Source organism: Arvicanthis niloticus, chromosome 9 (assembly GCF_011762505.2).
Source record: "Arvicanthis niloticus isolate mArvNil1 chromosome 9, mArvNil1.pat.X, whole genome shotgun sequence".
NCBI lineage: Eukaryota > Metazoa > Chordata > Mammalia > Rodentia > Muridae > Arvicanthis > Arvicanthis niloticus.
In genome coordinates, this window is record NC_047666.1 from 36,860,849 (window position 1) to 36,878,080 (window position 17,232).

At 42.1% G+C, this 17,232-nt stretch overlaps 1 protein-coding gene across 4 annotated transcripts in view; it reads right to left on the reverse strand.

Moving 5' to 3' along the window:
- Positions 1 to 17,232, reverse strand: part of Frmd4b (FERM domain containing 4B) — a 326,911-nt gene that overhangs the window by 60,830 nt on the left and 248,849 nt on the right. For all 4 annotated transcript variants that reach the window (XM_034511455.2, XM_034511453.2, XM_076940161.1 and 1 more), the window contains 2 exons: positions 8,046 to 8,102; positions 7,259 to 7,281 (listed from right to left, as the gene is read on the reverse strand). In XM_034511455.2, coding sequence (XP_034367346.1) covers positions 7,259 to 7,281; positions 8,046 to 8,102 — 80 coding nt within the window. The remainder of the gene's footprint in view (positions 1 to 7,258; positions 7,282 to 8,045; positions 8,103 to 17,232) is intronic.

The window sequence follows — 17,232 nt, forward strand, 5'->3', positions numbered from 1 at the left end:
TTCATATCCATGAAATAAAAATCTTAATTAGGAAATACAAACCAAAACAAAGTATTGAATTGGATTTGGTTCCAAGTTCCTTGTTCCTGGTTTTGTGGTCTTAGATCCAGCTTTTATAAGCCCAGGTTTCCAAATTAAAAAGAAAATATTTTTTTGAGACAAAAATCTCACTTTGCAGCCCTGGCTAGGCTGGAATTCACTATGTAGATCAGGCTGGCCTTGAATGCAGAGTAATAATCCTCCTGCCTCTGCCTCTTGAGTACTGGGATTAAGGCATGTGCCACTATGCCTCAGCTTCCAACTTTATTTTAAAAGGAGGGAAGGTAGTGACATGTGCATACTGTGCTTGAGAAAATCGTGACAGATGTTGGAAGGCACGGCTTGCGATCAATAAATGTTTGCCTTGATTTCCTGTCACAACACCCAAGCAAGACTCTACCTAACTCGTCATTCAGATCACTTCCTTCAGAGCAGGCTGCCAGGGGAACTGTTACCACTATGTTTATTTTTATTTTATATCCATGTATTTAGTTTGTCTTTGAGGAGTGTAGGCACGCCTGCCATGGCAAAGGTGTGGAGGTCAGAGGACAATTTGCAGGTGTCTGCTCTCTTCTTTCACTCCTTGGGTCCCAGGGATTAAACTCCGGTTATCAGTCTTGGTGAGGAGTGCTTTTCCCACCGTGTTACTGTGTAACAGTTACTGTGTTACTGAGTTATTATTGTCACTGAGGAGACAGCTCAGTAAATAATCAAGTTAGTGTTGCCAGAGGAAAGATTTAGGGCAGTCACACTAAAATATTCTTTGTTAGGTAACTAAAATTCCAATTGAACTTTGTCTTCTAGGTTTCTGTTTGCTAAATCTGGTAACTCCAAGGGTCTGTAATCAACTACGGGTGTTGGGGGTGGGGGGGAAGAAATGGAAGATAACTTGCCAATTCTGTGGGGGAAGCAAGAGTCCACGACAGGGATGAGTGTGACCTGGACACGCAACAGCACAGTCACATATGTTGTTGGTATCCCCAAATACCTTGCTGGTGTCAGGACTCTTCCTCTCTCAGCCCTCTTGCAAAGACTTTCCCTGACTCAGGACGTCTGCTAGTGTTCTATAAAGCTCTGTCAGTCAGCTGGAACTCCTTTGTCATTACCTTTCCTTCTGTGGACAAACTTTAAGGTTGCAGGCTGGACTGGGACCAACTGTCAACTTTTTTTTTTAAGTCTAAAGAATGAAAATGTGATGAGAGATTTAAAAAAAACAAAAACAAAAACAAAAAAACCCATTATCCAGTCTGCTGAGGACTCTTGTCATGTCTGCTTTGAACTATCAACTCTTAAGGGGTAGCAGAAACAAAACATACCAACAAAACAAAACAACCCTATAAGAATTACGTAGGCTGAAAAGCAGGTTAACATAAAAATCTATAAATACTTTAAATAAAAATATTTTAACTCTCATACTGATAGGAGCAGAAGGAACCAAAGCTGTCAGGGACTTAGGGGAATCACCTTATTTAATAGGTAAGGAACTTCAGTTTGTAAAGTGAGGCATTTTCAGAGATTGGCTGCTTATAGAGCCTGCAGCTAACAGGACTGACCTGTACTCTTAAAAACCAGAGCTGGAAGACTGGAAGGCAGGAGAACAAGAATCTACATGCGTGCTGTTTTCTCCAAAAGCACAGAGGGTCAGAATCTGCAAACTTCCTACTAGAGAAGTCAAGATTATATACAGCCGACTTGAGGGAGGCCTGGAAGCTTTGTCAGTTTTCCCTGCCTCAGGTAACTCAGCACACTGACAGCCGGATTAGCTGCATCGGCCATGTTGGCACAGCTGACTGCAACGGGTTATGTTACAGCTCCTGTCCTTGCTCCATGTTTCCAGAACCACACCAAAAGACGTGCAGACACTTATCGGCGGGAATGCAAGCTACCTTCCTCACCATGTCAGCCTTAGCTCCAGGGATGGTGTGTGTGCCTCTGAGGAGTTCAAGGAGTCCATGTCTACCGTTCTCTACTGGGACAGAAAACTGACTGGTCAACGTCTGAGACAGCCAATCATTGTCAACACCACACTGAGCTTCACTCCAGTCTCACAGACTCGTCAGGGGTGCCCTGGCCTGGTCCACTCTTCTGGAGAAAATTTCACTGGGTGAGGATAGGAGTGATCTCTTTGAGGGGCGAGAGTGGGGCTTCTTTTCTCTTAGTTGTTTCCCATCCCTCAGATGCTTAATATAAGGTAATTTAAGGTACAGACTGTACAAGCTGCAAAGCCTCTGATGTCCCGCATCAGTGATATAAATTTTAGTGATATAAAGCCCACAGAACACTGGTCAGCATGTCCCTCAGCCAGTAAACACTACTGATGGGGCCCTTCTAGAACTCAGTGTATATGAGAAGACTGAAAACTTGGAGATAATATAAGAAACTGGGTTTGATTTTTTGTTGTTGTTGTTTGAGCCTGAGTCTGATGTAGCTCACGCTGGCCTCAAATTCACCACATAGCCCAGGAAAATGACCTCGAACTTCTGATGCTCCTGCTTCTACCTCCCAGGAATGTGCCAACAGGGCTTTATTCAGCTTTATTTTGTACTGGGGATTGAACACAGGACTTCGTGCATGTTGCCAAATGGGCAACATCTCCAGCTCCTTTGTTTAACTTTAACCAAACATCACAAAGAACACACACAAAGAAACATATTTCTGTCTGTGTGTGGGTATGTTGAATTTCTTTCCAGATACCATAGTCTTATCAAACAAACAAACAAACAAACAAAAAACCCTTTTTAGAGATTTTATTTTACACTTATGAGTGTTTTGCCTGCATGGATGTATGTATAATGCATGGGTATAATGCCTACAGAAGCCAGTGAGGATGTTGGAGGCCCTGGGACCTGAGTTACAGGCTGTTGTAAGCTACCAAGTGGGGGCTGAGAATAGCACCTAGGTCCTCAGGAAGGGCATCCAGGGCTTTAACCACTAAGAGTCTCTCCAGCCACCATAAACTCTTATTAATTCATTCATTCTGTCCTGAAATAAGACAGATATGTTCAATTCTGACAATTTCCATCTTTACTCTGCTAGTAAATGTGTGTTACAAGTTTGTGTTTTATTTGAGATTCAAGGAAACCCCTAAAGCACTTGACTCATCCAAGCGCTCCAAAGCACAGTGTTCTTACCTGTAAAACGGGACAGCAATAATGCCATTTTCCTAGGGCTGTGGGGAGGGTGGGGGAAATAATAAAGCAACCACACCAGGCTGCTATTACCTATTCAATGTTGCTTGAGACAGACTGGGTTTCAGACTGGGCAGTGTCTATATCCATCAAATGGTTTGAAACCAAGTGGTTAAATTCCAAAGCTCTCGGGCATCACTAATACCTCTTGGCTCATGCAAGTCCTCAGTACGAGGGAGCGAGTGTGGTGCCTGACCTCTGGGAGCTGTCTGCTTGCTGTTGCTTTCTCAAACTGGTATAGTGAGCCTGAGGTCACTGTTGTTTACCTAGGAAACTCTAGTTTCCCGTTGCATTCAGAAGCCCCTAACCTGGCACCCAGATACAGCCCGTGTCCCACAACTCTACTTGCTGCTCTCTCTTCATTCTCCTCAGGTTCCCCAAATTATTTTGCTCCAAACAAGCTCTACTCAAATTCTTCTTCCAAATGCCTTTAAGAATAACAATCCCCGCCCTTCTGCTAGGGATCCTTCGGGGTACTTAAAGTTAACATTATCATAGCCAGTAGGAAGCCCTGCTCTCAGCAGGCTCATTAGGAATGGAGTGGGGACTTCCATTTGCTTTAAATAGCTGACAGCCTGAATTTCCAAGTCAGTCCCTTACACCCGCAAAGATAACAAGTGCTTTGGTAACACAACACAGGCAAACAGAGAATTCCTGAAAGCTGACCCAGCTAAGCTTTATCACTGAGCCGCCAGCCACAAGTGAGTTTGGAAAGGCAAAGGGGTTTTCGTTTGATTTTGTTTTTAAGATTGTGAAAGCTGAGCGTTACCAAGTAACTAAGTGTTCGGATGCTTCTGTTTGGAAGTGGTAATTGAGTGACTTAGATTTTCACTTTACTTCTGGGTCAAAATAAGAGTCTGGTTAACACCTAGCTTCAAATGGGAAGGAAATATTACCAATTTATGGTGGTGCTATAAAAATGTACCTATTTCCCATGGGAAAGCAACTTCTCTGGATGCAATTAACTGAGGGGTGGGGGGCGGCTCAAGCTTGTTCACCAAGCTTCACGACAACATGTGAGCTGTGACTTGCCCCCTCCCCACAAATAAATGTAAAAAAAATTTTTTTTAAAAAGAAATAAAATCTGTCTTTTAAAAAAAACCACACAGGCTAGAGAGGTGGCTCAGCAGTTAAGAACACTGACTGTTCTTCTAGAGGTCCTGAGTTCAATTCCCAGCAACCACATGGTGGCTCACAACCATCTGTAATGGGATCCGATGCCCTCTTCTAGTGTGTCTGAAGACAGTTGTAGTATACTCATATACATAAAAAAAAAATCATTAAAAAAAGAAAGAAACAAAAACCCCACACTAATAATGTCAGTTTCAGATACACATAGTTATTCACTGTGACATTATTTACAACAGCTAGAACATAGTCAACAACTCGTAACAGCAGAAGAATGGAACACATTTGAGGAATTAGGCAGATATGATGGCAGTGCCTGTAATCCCACCAATAAAGAGGGTCAGGAGGTCAAGGCCATCTATGGCTCTACAGTGAGTTTCAGGCCAGCTTAGGCTACATGAGACATTGTCTAAAAACAAAACCGCAACCAACAAGCAACAGACAAATTCTGATGGCATATCAAAGCGATGATTCCAGGAACGACTCTGGTCAGCTCACAAATATTCATTCAATCCTTGTACCAACCTATGGCTCGATCACAATTATTACAAGTCCTATTCTACATTCCAGGAAACTAAGGCTTGGGGAGATAAGTTTTTTTTTTTTTTTTTTTTTTCCGAATTATACAGGCAGTACATGGAAGTCTTGGGGTTTGAATAAGCCCGTCGGCCTCTATAGTCTTTGCTCTAACCATGATGACACGAACTGATCATATTTTATTTTGCCTGATTTTTCCTACATTAGTTCTATTAAAAAAATGTTTGAAGGTGAATATGCACTGCCCATCAGAGAGGAGATCAGACAGGGGAGGGTGGTGTTGGGATCTTTTCTATTGTCACCCTCAGGGACAGGTACTCATGCCTTTGTCACCCTCAGGGACAGGTACTCATGCCTTTTGTTCTTTTTATCAATACTTAATGCCTTCATAAAGTACACTTTGTAATTTACAACTCTTTCACTCTGCTAACTTCCTCAAGACCCCAACTTACAGATGAGGCTTAGAAAGAATAAACGGCTCATTCCAGGGCGACACTGGTAGTTTGTGCAAGGCTCAGTTTATGTAAGACTCAGTTTATGCTCTCTCCACTACTTAGTTTGAGATGGACAATTTCAAGAGAGTGAGTGACATATCTTCAGCCTAGGGCTCCTCAAGGAAACTACTAGAACCCAGCTGAACATAAGGAAGGACTGGATAAGACTTGGCCAGAGCTAAGTCAGCAAGAGTAAATTACCATCTAAAGCTGAAATGTGTACATCTCTCAACGTGGATCACTCACAGCCGGCTGTCCATGTCAGGTCCTGAGCTCTCCCTAAGGAAAGCTGGTGAAATCAACCTTTCTCTTTTGTCCACCACCATGTTACTACAGCTTTCATGGAGCCACCTTTGTCTCAAAACTCTTCTCAGAAGTAGGCAGGAAACCAGACAGAATTTTTGGTATGGATGGAGGGGAAGAAACCACTGTCACAGCTGAGGTGCAGTCAGAGCTGATGGCTGCGAGCCCTGAGCCCTGACCCAGTGACCTTCACATATTTAATTCACAGCAGTCCTGTAGGCTAGGCTGCCTTTCACTGATGTAAACACTGGGGCTTACAGTGTTCAATGCTTGCAGCCCTCACAGAGTCAGGAACGGGGAAGGGAGAGTAAGCAAGCATTCCACACTACAGAGGCTGAGGCCATCATAAACTGACTTTATGACTGCCCATATAACCACAGACTTTATGGATACACAAAATCATATACATACATGTGCACATGTATGTATGAAAGGAGAGGTTGAGAAGATGAAAGGGGTTAGAAGTTGGGGGATAACGGCGGGATGAAGGGGATAATGGCAAAGTATGATTTACTGCTGTGAAATGTCTCATGGAACCAATCCCTATGTTTAATGAATACACAACAACACACATATATATACACGCAAACATAGGCTCATATAAACACATACACACACACACACACACCATATACTCTCAATGAGAGCGGGTAGTGAGTAACTGAATGATGGGGTGTCAAGTGGAGCCCCCTACTCTATCATTCTGAATGTGCAGGGTGAGGAGAGTGGATTATTCTGCAAGGACTGGAAGCTGTCAAGCTTGGAAGGCATTATTTTATCAGCCCATTACTGAGCACAAAGCCTTGGCTGGGAAGGAGTACCAGGCGGTCTGTAAATAATCTCTGGGTGAAGCTTACAGAAGTGGAATGCTAGCGTGGTAGAGGCCAGACTTTCAATGGGTCATTGGCTTGGGCACTGCTTCCCATCAGAGGCCTCCCCTCCAGCTTTGACAATTTCCACTTCTCTACCTAGGACTACTACACAGAAGGGAGAGCATGGGAGACGGTGAAAACCTACACACTCTGCTGATGTGGCCATCGAGACGCTTAGCCCCCACCCCCCCTCCTTGTGTCAGCGTAGCAACAATGAGACTGCTGGGTCAAGTGTATGAAGAGTGAGGTCCCTTCAGGGCAGCTGCAAAAGAAAGCCCCTATTAATCCCTTAACTAAGCAGCTGATAGATTTAATCTGTTTCTGCATACGTTAGAACCCCTCACACACAGCATCATTATACGCGTAAAAAAAAAAAAAAAAAAAAAAAAAAGTACTGCACCAGTTAACAAAGCTTTTTACAATTTTCTTCATCTGGGTAACCAACATGATACTACAATAATGGAAACTTTGGAGGGCTTCTGACTATAGTTTCCTGTCATTCTGTCCTGAAACACTGTGAGAAAGTTTCGTTCTTAGATTCATTCACAAAAGGAACCGGTTTCTACTCCAGGAAGGAAGAGGAGATCTGAGCAGACAGCCTTAACCCACTTTCTTTTGCTTTTGCATCCATTATTATTTAAAATAACTCATTCCACAACTGGATTCTACACAATAACATCAGAAAAGGAATCATTACCTGGTATAGTCTCCCTTGCTTTCCTGAAATAAAAATAAAGACATGATCAATATGTATTTATGCTAAGCTCAATGAATGATTTATTCTTGGTTATTTTCCCCCTCACATAATCTGGAGCTTTCTGTTAAGAAAGGTAGTTAAGAAGTACCACCCACAAGGTCACTACTGGTAAGAAAAATACAAGTATACATGAGAGACTAATATATAAATATATTTCTGTGTGTTATATATTCTTCATATGTACATATAAAGAAGCACCGATAATCACTGTTGCATTTCTAAGGTCACAGGATAAATACATTTGTATTGAAGTGCTACACTTTTTAGACTATGACCCTGGTAAATCAACACCCACTATTTACTTTTTAAACAAGTTCAGGAAAGGACTCTGCTTTTCAGCTGCCAGTGTCTTTAAGAATTAAAGGGCTCTCAAGAAAACGGTGTACAAAAGTTGCTAAATTTAAATGAAATTACAGCTGTTCTAACAACTGCTGCCTCCCAAGTTCAAGTAACTGGGAGTCCTTTTCCAGGAATATGGTCTAAACTCCGTTCCCTTAGGACCATCTAAACTTCATTATGTCTTTGAGAAACACTATCACGCGCTGGTTCATGCAAATACTTTTCAAAAGAGAATCCAGCAGGTCACATCTTTCACTGATAAGCCATTTACTGGTTTGAAAATCCAACAAGTTCTGGCCCAACACAAAAAAGTTTCGGAGTTGCAGGCAGTTAGCAGGAAACTAAGGAACAAAAGGGAGCTGGTTAGAGGCAGCGAGTGAACCCTTACCTGCAAAACCAGGGCTGCCAACTTGAAGATGGTCTCACTGTCTACTTCAATTTGCCCCTGTGGGTGGAAGAGGAGAACATTACTGAGCACACGTCTACCCTGGGCTGGAGCAAATGGCTGTGGAGCTGAAGAATCTGTCACAGCTTGGCACCTTCACTTTACGATCAAATGCAGAACATACCATTGCAAGGGAGGGGGGTGAGCAGGGAGACCTCAGGGAGGAATAGGAAGGACCGGAAGAATCTCTCTCTCTCTCTCTCTCTCTCTCTCTCTCTCTCTCTCTCTCTCTGTATGTATGTATGGTCATTGAGTAGGAAAATTTTGCTTAAAAAAGATTTAGACAATTTTTAAATAAAAATAATTGAATAATTTTCTTTTATCTCTGCAAATTAAGTTTTAAGGTCTGCAGATTTTTCTATATTTGCTTGTTGCGGGTTTCCCTGAGGTAATTTCCCCTCTCAGAGTCACAGCATGGTTACTTCAGCATACACATGATGCAAACGTTATTAAGGCATAATTTCACTTCATTGTCTGGAGCATACGACTGAGTGACTATTCCATCCTAGTTAAAATGAGAAGTCTTAAACATCACTAGCAGGAAAAGGAGGTCGACTGTTCTGTTGCTCTGAAAGTTTGATGAACTCACATTCATCACTTTCCCGTCCTTTCATTTCTTCATCCTTCAGGACCCTAGGGAAAATTGGGGTCCTGGGACTTGATTGACAAGACTGTTCTCTCTCTCTCTCTCTCTCTCTCTCTCTCTCTCTCTCTCTCTCTCTCTGTCTTTTTGTCTGGGGGCATGCTTAAGTGTGGGTGAACATTTTCATGCACATCCACACCTTTAAACATGTGACATATGTAAACGGCTGTGAGGCACTATGTAATATTACAACAGGAAGCAGGTGTAGAGGGTGTACCTGAGCTTGTAAGCATCAACATGTGCAGAAACAATGTGCCCAAGCCCATCCTTAAGTGCAGAGTCCTCAATGCTTAAAAGTGCACAGTGTTTAAAGGCCCAGGAATTGCCTGGTACTTTTTCTTCCTCCCCTTTGTCTGTTGAACTGGAGTGCTAGCATTTGTTAGTTATTCCAAATCCATCAGTGCGAGTCATTAAATAGTTTCAAGCCAGTGCACAATAGGACATTTACAGGGGGCGTTGTACTTGTGAGGATTTCTGAGAAGGTTAAGGGTTTCTCTTAGCATCAGCCCAGTTAGAGTTCTCCAACAGAAAACAAACTGATGATAATTATAGAAACCACAGAATGAGTTAAATGACCCAAGGGAAACCAAAGCTGATGCGACAGATCAGGATGGTAAGCAAGCCTGCTGATCTGAGTTCCAGCCCTGGGACTCAAGAGTTTAGGGAGAGAACCAGCTCTATAAAGCTGTCCTGACATGAGCCTTCCCACCTCACTGCCATTAAAACACCAAAAACAAAGAAGAGAAAAAGGGGGAAACCCCAGGGTATTACACTAGCAGTGATAATTACCACTTCCCTGATATTTGAAAAAAAACTAAAACAGCTTAATTCACCAGACAACACACAGTGGGTCCTCTCCTCTAAAATCCAAGGCAGAAAGAGCTGCTTCAAAGGTTTGTTTCACAGGCTCACAGACCCCAGGCCTAGGAATTCAAAGCTCGCCCACAATCTCTAGGAACTGATTATAAAATCAAAGAGAAACCAGGCTGAGCTCAGGAATCAATGACCCTCTGTCTTCCCAGCAAGACACTGGCTTTCTAATCTGAGGGATGACAGTGGGTAATCCAGCAGGTGAGGTGGGTGTTGATTGGGTCACATTCTAAGAAGGTCAAATTCCTTAAAGTCACACACAGAGAATTTTGTGGAGAATGAAGAGAGGTGTTGGCAGAACAACTAAATAAAATAAAATAAATCCCTGAGTTCCAAAACAGACCACACCTCTTCACATTTTAGGGATGAGAAAAGGTGTATTTTTAAAAAGAGTATTATACAAATCAAAGATGAATGAAATAAGTTGAAAATGTCTGCCAACGCCCTGGGTTCCCACGGACTTTGTCTGCCTCATCAGAGCTTTAGATGAGTCATCTGAAAACTATTCTAGACACCACCTTTTCAATTTAGCAAATGGAAGTTCAGCAGACAGATTAAAAAAAAAAAGATACCTAAAGCAGATATCCCTTAGGGAGCTGCCACATAATTCTCCATCTCAGAAGGGTCATTAAATATTAAAGATGCTAAAAGGAGGACCTGAAGCATGGGGAGTACCAGGCTCAGACAGCACCAGGTAGAGTCATCAAACACCAGCCTACCTTTCTTTCCTAGCTAATGTGGTCCAAATCTAGTTTGGCAGGGGTGAGGAAGGGTCGGAAGAGGAATGTCTCAAACCTTGTTCCAGATAGGGAAGAAAACACAGTTTGGCAAAAGCCCCATTTTCTTTTATAGTCCTCATTCTCCACATCAAGATATATATATATATATATATATATATATATATATATATATATATATGTATATATGTATGTATATATGTATATCATCCTGTTGGTATCAGAGGAAAAGCATTCTGGCCCCCATTACTGATCACTGTAATCTGACTCATTCATGGAGTTCACTAAACAATGCATCCATCAAGAATAATCCACTTGCCCGGTTTCTCAGCACTTTAATTTGGCGAAAAATCAATTAAGATTTTTAAGAGTTCTTAAAAGTTCATGCCTGAAGTAGCAACGCTGTTTTAAAACTGTAGACTGCCCAGGGCAGATTTCTTTTACCTCCGCCATGGCAACAGAGTAACCAGATACAGGGCAAGCTAACACTTGAGACTCAGAGGGAGCTCCTCACAGAGAAAGGTGAGGACATCCTTCAGTGGGTTTCCATGACTGCCAGCAACAAAGAGCCAGAATTGGGAGCCAGGTGAGCACACAAAGGTAAGCTGAGTGTCCTGGCGCTTCACTCTCCTGGCTCCCAGAGATGCATCATCGGTTCAACCACCAGGTCACCTTCCACCTGTGCCTGCACCTCTCACTGTGCTAATGAGGTGAATTCTAGGTCTCCAATTAAGGGGACAAATAAAAGTCCTAGGACCAGAAAGGGAACATAGTGAAATAGGACCCTGCGGGTTCAGTCAGCACTGAAGATCAGGGAAATGGCTTGTAGCTTCCAGTCTCTTCACATGTGGCTCCGGACTTCCTGTCCTGTGTTCTTCCCACTCTCTGCACAGCTAACCTAAAATTTCATTACCCAATTATTCCCCCAGCAATCTTTTAAAGGCATGCTTTGGGTAAAAAGTGGGTTCAGGAAAGACAGTGGAAAATGACCCCAAATGTTGCCTCCATCCGTGATGGAGCTATATTTTATCAACAAACACATATTCTAGATACAGGAGGGCAGGAAATTAGGTCTGAGGACTCACTCTGTTCAACTCGGACAGATGTATTTCATGGAAACTTATTCTACACCATAGCAATGGGTATTAACAATCTGTTGTAAACCGATAAACTGTTGGGAGAAGTCAGTTGCTTCCTAATCTATTGCTGTCTATTTTAAGAATACATTTATACTAAAAAGAAAAGAAATTGCAAAACACCAACAAACATGTGGTTTATTACATGTGAGGCTGCAGCTCACCAGTAGAGCATTTGTTTAGCATGCGTGAGGCCTAGATTCAAACCTTAGCACTGCTAAATAAATAAGTAAATAAACATCAAAATGAAAGGGAAAATTACTGTTTAAAATTACTATAATACTAATGGTTTTGGACAATAACATATTTTGTTGTTATTGATCTTATATCTATGGTTCTGGGCTTGAGACTTGAGCCTTTTGCACACTAGGTAAATGCTACACTGAGCTTACATGCCAGATCCCTACACAATAATTTTCAATAAATAAAATGAATGTTTAATTGTAAATGGATGGGATAAGCACATCCTCACAGGGATAATGTGAATAGCATCTTCTCCTGTACCACTCATCAAGGACAAAGGGGAACATGGTGAATCTTCTTCATCGGGGAGCCAAATAGCTCCTATTTCAACCCAGAGACAAGGATGCCAACATCAGAAGAGAAAAATACCATGTGGCTTCTTATGCTGTGCACTTAGGAGATACACACAGACACACACAGACACACACAGAGACACACAGACACACACAGACAGACACACACAGACACACACAGACACAGATAGACACAGACAGATACACACAGACATACACAGACACACAGACACAGACACAGACACACACACACACACACACACACACACACACACACGTGCTGTGCCAGTAAGTGTATCTTACAATTGCAACCCAAAGTTCAAGAGGATTTCCCTGCTGTATTACTTGCTGATTTCTTTGAAGTCACATATTCCCACCATGGCCTATTGCAAGCAACCAATATAACTTCACAGAACCTGAGGTTAAAATGACACATGAGAACTGGATCTCAGGAGCTAGTATAAGCTGTCTCCAACACATCATGGAATACAATTTCTGTCAAAAATAAATCACACCTTTAATCTCAGCACTCAGGAGGCAGAGGCAGGTGGATCTCTATGAGTTTAAGGCCAGCTTAGCCTACATAGTGAGTTCCTAGACAGCCAGGGCTATGCAAGATAACAAACAAACAAACAAACAAACAAATCACTAGATATAATAGTGAGAAACCGTTCAGGAAACACACACAAGCTGAGGACCATCCTGGAAAACATCTTGCCTGCACTCATGACATTGTACCAAATGTCTGAGAGATGGAGACCACAGGGTCACAACAACTAACTGAAGTGTGTTATCCTGGATCAAGAGGAAGGCGAAGGGGGTGGAACGATGAACTGTAGATTCAGCAACAGTATGAGTCCAATGTTAGATGTTCTAAGTTGGATTACAGTAATACAGCTATGTAAGATTTGTCCCTGATCTTGAGAAATACACAGTAATATTCTTAGGGGTTAACTGCTATGATTTATAGCTTACTCTCGAGTGGCTCAACTAAAAACTATACCCTGAGCACAGAGAAAGTATGAATGTGGATGTTAGGAGCTGATATACTGTTATGCTTTGTGCTGTTCTTACAACTCTTATAAATTTCAAGTATCTCATAGTAAAGTTTTAAAGTTTGTTTTAAAACAGAAAAAGACCCCATTTTCCTGGAGTGGCAGACATCCTTCTGTCTTTGCCTGATGAGTAATTCTCCTTTGGAAATTAGTTTTCTCTCTTTTGACTTAACTGGAAACGTAACCATCATTGTTTGTGGGCAAGTGGTGGAAACTGGTCCAGATACCTTACAGGGATTTACCAAATCAGATCCAAGGGAAGAAAGTTTTCTTTCTCTAGAGAAAGAACGCTGGGAAAATATGACCTGGATGGGATGAATGACCATACACCGCTTCCTCTTGACACTGCTTCTCAGTTATTTCCACTGCTGAGTGAGGCTGCACTTCCCTGTCTAGTTGGAACTCAGCTATTGCTAATGATGATGGAAATGCTGGATAGGATGCTCCTACTGTGAATTGTCTCTAAGACAGCAAACCACAGCGAACAGATGTGACAAAGACACAAGCAAATACATCTACATTGTTTCCTAGAGATCTCCCAGTTTTTCCTGAAAACATGTGAACACACAAATCTGCTAATGCAGAGACGGGCATACTGTTATTCACAAAGCCAGGCTGGCAGGATGGCCAAGCTCTATTCTTTTGCTGTGCCCTTCTCCCTAAGCAATGTGCTAGTTCCATTTTTTTTTTTTTTCTAGAGATCTCTATGCATATTGCAGGTCAGGTCATTGACCACCTCATCTGCCTACATCCTCTGAGTCCATGAGCCAACACTTTCCTCCCAGTGATACATTCATTGTTCATTCATTCTTCTAGACCACGGTGGCGTAAACTGTGGGCTGTGACCCCAAATGGGGTTGTGTAGCTGAAAATGGAGTGATGAAAAACTTGGCAACAGTGGAAGGATTCTGAACACACAATGACCAAAACATAATTCAAAATGAAATGTGTAATGAATCTGAGCTGTTTGTGTCTGTGTTGGCCTGCACTGGATCACAGGATCACCGGACTTGCCTGTAGCCTTGGGTCTACACAACACAAACCATGTGACACCAGTGAGCACTGTCTGAAACACCTCAGCTTAGACCAAAGATTACTGGATATTGTAAACTACAATACTACCAACACGATGAGACAACATTCCAGCAGGCATTGTTACAAAATCAAAAATGAAAACAAACACAAGAACAACAACAAAAAAGAAAGGATGTTGTAATGATTTGAACTAGAATGACCCCCAAACATTTGAATGTTTGGTTCCCAGTTGGTGGAACTGTCTAGAAAGGATTAGGAGGTGTGACTTTGTTGAAAGAGGTGTGTCACTAGGGGTGGGCTTTGAGGTTTCAAAAACTTATGCCAAGACCAGAAACAGCTCTATCTGCTTCCTGCTTGTGAGCTCTCAGCTACTGCTCCAGTGCCATGCTTGCCTGCCTGCTGCCATGCACCCTGTCATGATGATCATGAACTTACCTCCAGGAATTGTAAGCAAGCCTCCAATAACATGCTTTCTTTTATAAGTTGCCTTTGTCATGGATTTATTTTATAGCAATGGGACAGTGACTACAACAGATATGAATGTGACAAAGTGATTTGTTGGGAAGCATACACAGAAAGTGAGAGGGTGGGGAACTATGGGTAGATAGGCTCAAGATACAGTGGGTACATATAAGAAATTGTCAAAGAATAACTAAAAGATATTTAAAAATTCTTAGAACTTAGACTTCTTAGAACTAAGCAAGATGATCCAGCATTAGAAGTGGAAGCATGAGGCTCAGGAGTTTAAGGGTATCCTAGGCTGCATAACAAGCTTGAGACTAGTCTGCTAGCCTGGGCTAGAAAGTTCATCTAGAAACAAGAATGAGAAGGAAAGAAAAGGAGAGGAGAGGAGAAGAGAGGAGAGGAGAGGAGAGGAGAGGAGAGGAGAGGAGAGGAGAGGAGAGGAGAGGAGAGGAGAGGATCAGAAAAGAAAGGAAAGGAAGAAAAGTAAAAAAAAAGAAAGAAAAGGGAAGGAGGGGAAAAGAAAAGAAAGAAAGGGAAAGAAAGGAAAGGAAAAGATGGAAAGGAAAGAAAGGAAGTAAAGAAAGAGAAGAAAATAAAAAAAGGAAGGAAAGGAAAGGAAGGAAAGAAAAGGAAAGGAAGGAGAGGGGAGGAGAGGGGGAGGGAAGGGAAAAGAAAGGAAGGGGAAGGGAGGGAAGGAAAGGGAGGCAAAGGAGGGTGTGGGTAAAGGCATCTGCCACCAAGCCTGACAACCCAGTGGCTGTGGGACCCATGGTAGGACAGAGCCTACTCCCACAAGCTGTGCTTTGCATGCCACTCTCACTGCATATATACAACACACATAATACAAAACACGCAATTAAAACATACTAGAAAGATTGCTGCTTCAGTTGCTAATCTGAGTTGCATTTATTTAAAAAACAATCATCCAAATGAATTTGGGCTTGGGAATAGGTCAGAAGTTCCACCAGTTTCTAAGCTGACCCTAAACATACTTTTGTCATTTTTGTTTAGCAAGTTTTGTACAGAGCCCCATTTTCAGAACTGATGGCTATAACATCAGAATATCAGTCAGCAGTGTCAAATATTCAGCCAAGACTTAATTTTTTTTTTTACGTAAAATGAACAAGTATGTTCATCCCATTTGTATGCAAATTTGCTTTCACCTTTAATAAATGGTAAAATCACCTATGATTTGTAAATTGCTTTAAAATAAGTGTCAATATGTGATGTGTGAACTTATTTTATATACCATCAGTCAAGTAAAAAGTTCTTGGGCAAAAAAGGATTCATGGAATAAGAGCTCTGCTCTAGATTGCAGGCTCAGAGCAAAGGGCTTCTCGGAGGACTGGCCCATCTAGGACACTAAGCAGCATCAATGGTCTACTTACTTGGTGCAGACAACATCCCCTTTCTCTAGTTGTGACAACTAAATTTTTCTCTAGACACTGCCAAATGTTCCTGTAGGGGACAAGATTGCCCCTAGTTAAGAACTGCTGCTCCAGATTTCCAATGTTTTATTCTTCAGCTAATCCAGAGTCAACAGAAACCTATGTAATTGAGCCCTAAGGGTTATCCTAGATAAAACAGCTTTGAGGGAAAACTATGGTTCAGCATTACTCCACAGGCTTCAGTTAAAACAAAACAAAACAATGCAGCAACCCTCAGCGGTCATTATTTTAATAACCCCAGGTGGTTACTGAGGACACTCTTGATTACATCATATAATAGGCCTTTATGAGGACCCATGGGAGGAGTTTCCAAGCCTTAGTACCCAGGTTGCTGATGCTCTTTCCTGCTTCGTTTAAATCTTAATAACTACAGTGAGCTACATACGCAGTAGCCAAAATGCTGTCATGCTTCGGCTCTTCAGAAAAACGAAGTCTATAGCTGTGTACTGGCTGCTTACGTTCGTCAGATTGCATTTAGTTTCACACTAATTGTCTTCCGCACAGCATCTAATTATTTCCACTTATTTTCGTAAAGATAACTCCAGTTTCATCACTTGCTGTATATGACTTTTAACAACTGAGACAGACACAGCAGAATGAACAGCGTACAGGTGGATGCTTTCGCTCGTGTTTGTTTAAGGTTTTGTTTTGTGGAGACAAGGTATATATGATATATATATATATATATATATATATATATATCAGCTTTGTGATTGCCCCTGCCTCAGTCTCTCAGGTTTGGGGATTGCAGGTGTGTGCCATCATGCCCAGACAGCTACATGCATTGCCACTCATCGGTGTAGCATCAGCCAGCTTTGACTTCCATGCAGGCACCAATGCACCACAGTGCGTGCCTCCCACACACCCTCCATTCTAGACCATTCCCTGCTGACATAGACAAATGAGTAACTACTGTAATTAAAAAAAATTAAAGTTCCCAAACTCTCTCTCTCACACACACCCCTTCTTTTGGACAGGGTTTCTCTGTGTAGCCCTGGATATCTCGGAATTCACTTTGTAGACGAGGCTGGCCTCAAACTCAGAGATCCTCCTCTCTCTGCTTTCCGAGTGCTGGGACTAAAGGTGTCCTCCACAACGTCTGGCTCCCAAACTCTTTTAATGATGTGTTCTGAACCAACGCTTAAGATGTTACTCTGGTTGTTTTGTTGTTCTGAGACGGGGTTTCTTCCTAAAGGTCAGGCCAG